At 35.6% G+C, this 9656-nt stretch overlaps 1 protein-coding gene across 1 annotated transcript; it reads left to right on the forward strand.

The window, feature by feature from the left end:
• Positions 1-1250: 1250 nt before the first annotated feature.
• snw1 (SNW domain containing 1) lies at positions 1251-9177 on the forward strand. The gene is made up of 14 exons (XM_051138819.1): positions 1251-1310; positions 1858-2011; positions 2860-3021; positions 3125-3220; positions 3456-3562; positions 3927-4031; positions 4118-4187; positions 4335-4400; positions 4508-4624; positions 5000-5141; positions 6121-6223; positions 6612-6729; positions 8375-8538; positions 8746-9177. Exons 1-14 carry the CDS (start codon positions 1297-1299, stop codon positions 8936-8938), a joined length of 1611 nt encoding a protein of 536 aa, XP_050994776.1. The 5' UTR covers positions 1251-1296; the 3' UTR covers positions 8939-9177.
• The last annotated feature ends 479 nt before the right edge of the window (positions 9178-9656 follow it).

Below are 9656 nucleotides of genomic sequence, written 5' to 3' on the forward strand. Positions count from 1 at the left end.
GATGTGATTGTTGAAGTTGATGGTGTGCACTGATGACAATGTCTGTTCTCTCTGTTGTATCTTATGTCACATACTCTTTGTAGAGTAAGATAACATGCCATTTTTATAGGTAAAAAGTTGAGGTGGTGTGACTTAGTGTTTAAATGGATGTGCTGAAAAAAAGTAGTATGGCGTAGTTGGATAGCTATGCTTTTGTTCATTTTGTTATTTCATTTAAATATCAACATTTGATATTTAGACAGACTAAACCGTTTTGTTTATTTGATCTAATTTTGTATCTGTGGAAAACAGTGATCATCAAAAAAAAAAAAAACAAGTTCTTATTTTAAAGCGCAAACTTAAAAGTAGACCCTAGGCATCAGATGCTCTCACAGAACTGACACAGAAGCATTGAGTGGCATGTTGTTGCTAGTGTTATTATTGTATAATTTCATATTTACTGTAATTCATGTGATTATAATTCAGTAATTCCATGAGTTAAATGTACATTTCTCACATCTTCGCTATATTAAAATCTACAGGCTAAGTGAATGAAATCATTAAATCAGATCTCATATCTTCAATTCAAATCTTGGCAATTAAATATTTGTATAGTCATATACCTTTATATAAGTCACTGAATAAATTCACCATCCAGATTCATCTTTTACTGGATTCTGCCTTGTCTGTAGTTATTTATTCATTTAACTAAATTGTCAAAATACAATTTAAGTAGAACAGATGATTTTGTATTAATATTAATGACACTTTACAAATATATAAATATTAATAAGAATGATATCAACAGTTATTTATATAGTGTGTAAATATTTACCCTAGGGGATTCTTGTTATAATCTGCTTACCTTAATAACACATTGGCTGATGCATCATTATACTGCCAAAGGTAGCATGTCACTACAGATTTTTTGTTATACCAAATACATATGGTATATAATATGCTTATATAAACGCAAATGAAGAGTTCCAATGCAAAAGCCTTTAAAAGCTATCTTGGTCATAAATGAGAACTATACTCAGTGAATGCTCTCCACACATAGTATATGTTTATCAAGTACTTTTCCTTTAAATGCGCTAAATACCAGCTTAAACCCATTCAGAAGTACTAGTACTTACATAGAAACCTATACATAGTAGCCAGAATTAAATGATCATTTTAAAGAAAACCGTCAGACGTACTTAGAGGCTTCTGCATCTGAACTCTTCAAATATTTCCAGTAAATTATCCTTCTCTTCTCCAAACATCGCGAGACGATATTTCAGTGGTGTGACGTCAGAACGAACAGAAACAGTCAACATGTCGCTGGCGAGGTAAGTCGCACTGAATCTCTTTATTATGGTTTTATGTCTCCACTTTTGTGCTAAAGTTAACTATTAAGAGGTCTGCGTCTTAACATTTGTCCACATATGTTTTTTGTTTGGTAATTTGCGTTCTTTATTAGCTGAGTTGTGTTATTTGACGTGCTGAGGCCTGCGGTGTTGTGCTCTTTATCACGGTGATGCTAGGAAGCTAATGCTACATCAACAGCAAAGCAAAAATAACAATTTTGATACATAGATCAGTGTCAAATACGTGATAAGTATCTGTTTCATCCATATCCATGCTTGTTATTATTCTCTATAAAAGGTTTAAAACATTTGTTACGTCGACATTCCTAGATGTAAAGGTACCTCTTGTACGTTAAAGAGACGTTTGTTGTAGCCTTTGAAATTTAATTTCACTCTGACTGAAATACACGGTGTTTACGATTTCCACATCATACACCTATATGTGTATGGATGTAAGTTCACATCAAATATATAGGTATCATCCGATGATTTACTATGGTTTCTTTTTTTTACACTTGCTTTTTTGTAGTTTTCTCCCTGCACCCACCCAGCTGACCCAGGACCAACTGGAGGCAGAGGAGAGGTCGCGTGTTCAGAGGTCCCAGTCCACTGCTTTGGTCTCCACCCGTAGAGAACCTCCTCCTTACGGCTTTAGAAAATCATGGGTTCCTCGAGCACTAGAGGTACTGCAACAGGAGATATGTATAATACATTAAACATACATGCCATGTGCTACCCGAATACCTGCTTCTGATTGGCTGGAAGGTGTGCATTCAAACCATTGAATGCACAGGTAGTGCCAGTCAGTTTAATCACATTCTGTACTTATGCAATGTCCTCATTGAAGCACACAGAGATCGTAAACGTACAGAAGTTTGTTGTCAACCCTGCCCTGTGATTTTTATTAGTAAAATACTGCTCGTTTCTCAACAACATTGTTATTTTTGAAGTATTTAAACGTGCAGTTTGGAGAAGTGCTGCACAGATGCAAGTAATTAACAGACAGCCAGTCTCTCTCTCTGACTCATTTAGATTGATTTAAATAAATGTAATCTTACTGCACTTCATCTTTGTGTTTGAGAAATGCAAAATTCTATATCTACTAAACTAAATAAGTGACTAGTATTGCATCTGGTGATTCTTGTGCATTCAAATGCACTCCTAGCTGGGGATTATCCTTAATATATACATTTTAAATGTGAGTGCTTTTTAAAAAATTAAACATGAACACAACTGAGCGAAAAAACAGTGTCCTCTTTGCATTCCCATTGTCCGTGGCTTATTGTTGTTTATTTAAGTTTCCTGTCCTGTTCATTTTTAAATATTAGAAACTAATGACTACAACATAATTTTACATCTAAGGCCAATCTGAAGCTGATAATCTACCACAGTGGTAGGGTAGATAAGGCTAAATTATCTGCCACTGTGAAAAAGCACCTGGATTTGGTTGGTGGCAGCTGTTGGTTTTCTACTCTGATTAAATCATACTGTAAATTGCTTTACTAATCTTATGTTCAATTTTGTTTTAAAGGACTTTGGAGATGGAGGAGCTTTTCCAGAGATCCATGTGGCCCAGTATCCTCTAGAAATGGGTAGGAAGAAAAGAACCTCCAATGCTCTGGCAGTGCAAGTGGATGCAGAGGGCAAGATCAAATATGACGCCATTGCTAGACAAGGTCAAAACAAAGACAAGGTGCCTCATCTTCTTGTGTTGCTGATTTGTTCATATTTTCAGTGGTTCATGGCTGAAGAGGATGTGATGTTGTTCTTTATTTTATTTTATTATTTTGCAACAGGTCGTGTTCAGTAAATACACAGACATGCTTCCTAAGGAAGTGCTAAACGAAGATGATCCTGAGCTGCAGAAACCCGATGAAGAGGCAGTTAAAGAGGTGAGGTTACCGAAAAAACAAAACATATATTAAAATAGTGGTTTCCACTGCTTTCCAGCAGTGTCTGCCAGATCCTGGTATGAAATAATTTACTTTAATACAGCGGGTTTTCCTTACTGATGTTAAAACATCATTGGTACTGTTGTTTTAAATCGGGGTTAATGAAGTAATAATCCTCATGAATTTCTCAAGTCAAACCAGCATGATACAATTGTCTTCTTTCCTCTTGCTGTAGCTTACAGAAAAGACCAGAACAGCTCTGGAGAAACAGGTCTCGCAGAAAATTGCAGCAGCCATGCCTGTACGTGCTGCGGACAAACAGGCCCCAGCACAATATATCAGGTAAGAGAAGTTCCATTGACGAATGGTCTTAAAATTTGGAGTATAAATAAACAGTATGATGCTGAATAATAGAATTATTTAAACTGGTCCCTTGATTTAAAAAAAAAAAAAAAAGTGGAGCTTTTGCATGAATTATTCAGTTGTCTGCATTACTATAACGATTTTTGCTTCAAAAATACACTGAACACGGAATCAGTTATTTTCTGTGGTAATTAACATTATGCCACACATACTGTCGACAGAGCTTGTATTGGAATTTTTTTTAAGCCAGTCTGAGATTTTCTGTGCAGTTGTCTTTGCTTTGCAACATGTTGATAGCATTTTGAAATTGAGTGTTCATATTTTTTTTTTTTTTTTTTTTAAGGTACACGCCTTCACAGCAAGGACTTGCATTTAACTCCGGAGCAAAACAGAGAGTCATCCGTATGGTGGAAATGCAGAAGGATCCAATGGAACCTCCGCGATTCAAGTATGTCGTCTTATTCTGAAATTTCAGTTACAGTGAGTGTGATCTGTGTGGGAAACCCACAACTGAATGTTTGTGTTTTCTAACAGAATCAATAAGAAAATTCCACGTGGACCTCCATCCCCTCCTGCTCCAGTCATGCACTCTCCAAGCAGAAAGGTAGGAGTTTGGCTTCCACCGACTATTGATCCCAACATCGATCGACTTTGTTTACAGAATCCACAGAAACCTGTCTGGAGGAAATATTTCTGAAAACATCTCAACTAACCTCAAAGTGTCCTTGTTTTTTCCTCTTTTTTTTCTTAGATGACAGTGAAAGAACAGCAGGAGTGGAAGATTCCACCTTGTATATCCAACTGGAAGAACGCAAAGGTATCACTGAGCCTCCATCAATTATTCATGTTTTTATTCTTGGATAAAAATATTGACAATGGATAGAACCGTGTTGCTTTCTCACATCTATCATTGTTGCTTCTCAGGGTTATACCATTCCACTAGACAAGCGATTGGCCGCTGACGGACGAGGACTTCAAACCGTCCACATCAATGAGAACTTTGCCAAACTGGCTGAGGCTTTGTACATTGCGGACAGAAAGGTAGACCACATTCGCTCAACGCTGTAAATCCCACATTGCTAAGTTTACTGACTTTTAAGAAGTTAAGAAATGTTCAGGACTCTGTCAACATTACAGAACAATTTCTCAGACCAAAATTATGTATGGTGCAGTACATGTCTCCGGGGGATATCTATAAAAGAATAGTCACATGGCTTCTTGGTGATAAATTTGGAGAGTAATTAGTTTACAATTCTAGCTGCTTCCTGGTGGAAATGCTCACTTTTTACAGTGCAAACAGTTCTCAATGAATAACAAATTTAAATAAAAAATTAGTTCTTTCTATGACTAACTCTGGTTTGTTTTACTGATATGTGTGCACGACTGATACTGATGTTGGTTGTGTGATGTGTACAGGCCAGAGAGGCTGTGGAGATGAGAGCTCAAGTGGAAAAGAAGATGGCCCAGAAGGAGAAAGAAAAGAAAGAGGAGAAGCTCAGAGAGCTGGCTAAAATGGCAAGGGACAGGAGAGCTGGTATCAAAGCCCACGGTGACAAAGGTAGAAAAAAAAAAAAGATTTTTTTTTTTTTTTTAGTTTTAATTGAAACCTTAGGCAATTTGTTATCAGACTGGATACAGAGTTATATAAATTTGATTTTAAAGTTTAAGTAGCATGAAATGTAATTAATTTAATATGAACAATCCTTTTACATGTTACCATATACAGTGTATGGGATATTTTCTGAAATAGTTGAGGTCAAAAGTTTACATACATCTTGCAGAATCTGCTAAATGTTATTTTACCAAAATAAGAGGGATCATACAAAATTCTTTTTTTTTATTTAGAACTGATCTAAATAAGATATTTCACATAAAATATGTTTTTATATAGTCCACAAGAGAAAATAATAGTTGAATTTATAAACACAAAAATACTGAAAAACTAAAGAATTTGTGGGAGCTGAAGGATTTTTCTGAAAAACAGCAGGCATTTTATCTGTTCAGGACGAACAAGGGACTCACGAACAGCTATCACTAAACAAAAAACACACAACTGTGGATCATTCAGGTAACAAAACATTAAGAATCAAGCGTATGTAAAATGTTGAACAGGGTTGTTATAACAAATTCAACTATTTTCTCTTGTGGACTATATGTAAAGATCTTTTATGTGAAATGTTTTATGCAGGTCAGTACTAAATAAAAATAACATGCATTTTGTATGATCCCTTTTGTTTTGGTAAAATAATTAACATTTTGCAGATTCTGCAAGGTGTATGTAAACTTTTGACCCCAACTGTATGCATAACAATCAATGAAATGGTTGTTGCTGCCTGCATTTCTACATTTAAAATTCATAATATTTTATATTTATTATATATTATTAACATGTTATTAATAGATTTTCTAATTCAGAAATTGAAAAGTAAGAGAATTTGGTTATGACCCTGGTTTTGACTGACCCTCGTGTCAAGTCATCAGTGTGCTGTCACATCTATTGGTGAAATCACCATCTGTGTCTTTGATTTTTCTCTCAGGTGGTGAGGACACAGAAGTCAGGGAGCGTGACGAGATCCGTCACGAGAGGAGGAAAGAAAGGCAGCATGACAGGAACATCTCCAGAGCCGCCCCTGATAAGAGGTACATGCATTTTTTACACATTTGCCCTGAATCATTCATGGTAGAACCGGTGCACACATTCCACTCTAACCAACATGATTTAGCATTATTTTCTGTCCTCTAATCTCACACAAGTCCCGCAGGTGTTTATTTTTACATCAGGCACCTTTTAGTGAAACAAACTGACACATCCTCTATTCAGACCAAGCTTGTTGTACTACTTTAAATGCATTTAATCTGTACTTGTAATCACTTGAATTATTCATGCTTTTTCCTCAAAATATGTTCATGTGAGAATTCCCAGAACTCCCAGTTTGAGACTTGTGTAATGTAGCGTGATGAGTGTGCCTGTATGTTTGAGGTGTTAATGTAAGTTTAACTGATGTCAGCGTGATTTTGGTCTGTCCAGGTCAAAGTTACAAAGAGATCAGGACAGGGACATTAGTGAACTCATTGCCCTGGGCCAGCCGAACCCCCGTACCTCCAGTGAGGCTCAGTATGATCAGAGACTCTTCAACCAAAGCAAGGTAATCAACCCCCAAGCTTTGCTGATCATTAAGATGGGATGGTGCTTTTTGCCTTTTTGTTTAAATTATTTAGGTGTGCAATTAAACATATGAAATAAAACTGTACTTTTAATTAGGGGTGTGCAATATGACTATTTTTGATCGTGGGCGATAAAAATGTCTCGTGCTATTGTCAACAGCAGTTCTGGCACCTCCGTCTCAATATATTGTACAACGTGACATACGTTCACATCAGTGTTACCTTAGCAGTAGAGTTACACTCAAAAGAAGACTGCACTTATTCACAATCACAAAAGTATGTAATTTGCTTAAGTCTTGCCGGGTAAATATTTCAAATGTGTGCTGTTCTGACATGCACTTTTCCAGTGAGCATACACCACACTAAAAGCCTGTCAAATACCGCCTAATTACTGAACTAAGTTATGTATCCCATCTGATTGTGCTAATACTGTCAAAACACACATGGTTTACATATAAACACAGATGTTTATGTCTAAAGAGAAAGTAAACATTTGAGAGAAAAACAGATGAGTTCCTGTATATTAGATGCGTGTGGCTCTTAAAACGACAGTACTAAACATGCTGCTGCTTGTCATTAAATGGGTAGTTCACCCAAAATTATATTTCTGTCATTATTTCCTCACTTACATGTTGTCCCAAACCTGCATATATTTTTTCTTATGCTAAACATAAAATAAGATATTTTGAAGAATATGGCTAACCAAACAGTGGATGGTCCCCATTGAATTTGATAATAAAAAATTCAACTGAAAAAATAAACTTATTCAAGTTTAAAACTGCTGACTGCTCTTCACTTCTTACATTTAATTCAATTTCTTGAATACTACTGCTATATTCCTACTTAAAAATAAAGCACTGTTTGTTTTATTTGTATTATGTTTATTTGTTATGTGAATCTTTGTTCTTATTTTGTAATATTTTTATCTTCCCTCACTTTGGTCTAAATATCTTCCATTATTTTTATTTTATACTTTGTTACCTTGAAAGGCTTTGTTTTTTTTTTTGTTTGTTTTTTTTTTTGTTGTTGTTGTTGTTTTTTTAAGTGAAATTAATTTGGCCTAGACAACTTGCAAAATAGTAAATCCAACATGCCAAAGAATTGTGATTAAAATTGTGAATCGCAATATTTCTGAAAAAAATCATATGATATTTTTGTCATCTCGCCCACCCCCTACTTTTAGTGGTTTTGTTTGCCTTACTGTGCACGATTTATCTTTGTTTAATCTATTAACTTTCATCAATTTCAGAACTTTATCTGTTGATGAAACTAAGACCTTGGGAGTCAGGAACAGTCAGGAGCCCTTTTATGTCATCTAATCAAATATTGAAATCCTAGAGAAGTTCTGCTCAACATCATTCAATCTTGGTTTCAGTCTGTTGCCAATTAGTGGTCTAAATGGAAATAGAAATAAAACTGTGGTCAAGAGATAATCAAAACAAGATTTTTAGACCGTATGAAGTTGAGTACATATGCATTTTTCCAATTATTCAAAATATTTTGACTGTAAAATTTAAAAAATCCAAGTCCAGGAATTGCAAATGACTGCTAGATGAATATTTTATAACTGTAAGTTTGGTGTATTTTCTATAGGTATGAAACGTACTTTTTCTTTGTGTTTTTCAGGGAATGGACAGTGGTTTTGCTGGTGGAGAAGATGAGGTGTATAATGTTTATGATCAGCCCTTCAGAAGTGGCAGAGACATGGCACAGAATATTTACAGGCCCAGTAAGAATGCAGATAAGGAGATGTATGGAGACAACCTGGACACACTCATGCAAAGCAACAGGTATAGAGACACCTGGACTGATTTTTTGTTTTTTGTTTTTTTTTCTTTCCATGCATAAAAAAAAAACATCAGATCAGAAACATTTTAAAGGTTTAAATGCAATTTTGATAAGCACTCTAGATAGGCCATATTTGTCTCTTTTGTTTGTTTATTGAATTACTTTAAGCTCTGGTGCACACAATTTAACCATCTCCCTTTTCTCTCCAGGTTTGTTCCTGATAGGGAGTTCTCAGGTGCTGACCACGGCCCCCGACGGGATGGCCCTGTGCAGTTTGAGGAGGATCCTTTCGGTTTGGACAAGTTCTTGGAAGAAGCCAAACAGCACGGAGGCTCCAAAAGGGCGTCCACTAGTGGGCGCTCCAAAGACTACGATCATGAGAAGAAACGCAGGAAGGAGTGAGACAGTTCCTCTGTCCACAGCTGCAGGGTCAAATCCCCCCCTCCCCCTAGTTTTTTGTAGCTGTGAAGTGAATGACGAAATATTAGTAATATGGTATATCATCCTTTTTATAATTTTTTTTTTTATCATCTTAAATCTCAATGTCTTTTTTTTCCAGTCATGTTTTCTGTAATTCAGAAGTGTGGACTTAAACATGTTGTACTGCAAAGCCACCCAAATAAATTTCTTGTAGAGTATTACATTGAATGTGAAAGATCATTTATGGCGGGTGTGACATTTGTCCAAAGTAATCTCTTAACAGTGCTCCAACTACTTAGGTGCAAGGTGAAATTCATTTTAAATGACTCTCTCCATTAGTCTTATAAATCCGGTTCACAGCAGTTTCATCTGCTGAGTCTGCTGTTCACACCCTAGAGCAAATTAAGCCTCTCGACCAACGTGTTCTCCTGGAGTTTGTTCAAGGGAGGAAAGATTAATATTGTTTAGTTAGATTTGGAGCTTTGTAGAGAATGTACAGCTTACATTTTATGCAAAAATGAATCTGTTAGTTGGTCCTCTATTAATAAATGGGTTGAATAATTTTCTGTCCACTAGGATGTTTTAAATGTAAAAAAAAAAAAAAAAAATGCAAAGGATATAATACCTACCTTAATTTCTTATATACATTCTTGCTAGTAAATTTAACAAATAATTAGAAAGTATCAGCAAGTTATGCATG

Source organism: Labeo rohita, chromosome 20 (assembly GCF_022985175.1).
Source record: "Labeo rohita strain BAU-BD-2019 chromosome 20, IGBB_LRoh.1.0, whole genome shotgun sequence".
Lineage (NCBI taxonomy): Eukaryota > Metazoa > Chordata > Actinopteri > Cypriniformes > Cyprinidae > Labeo > Labeo rohita.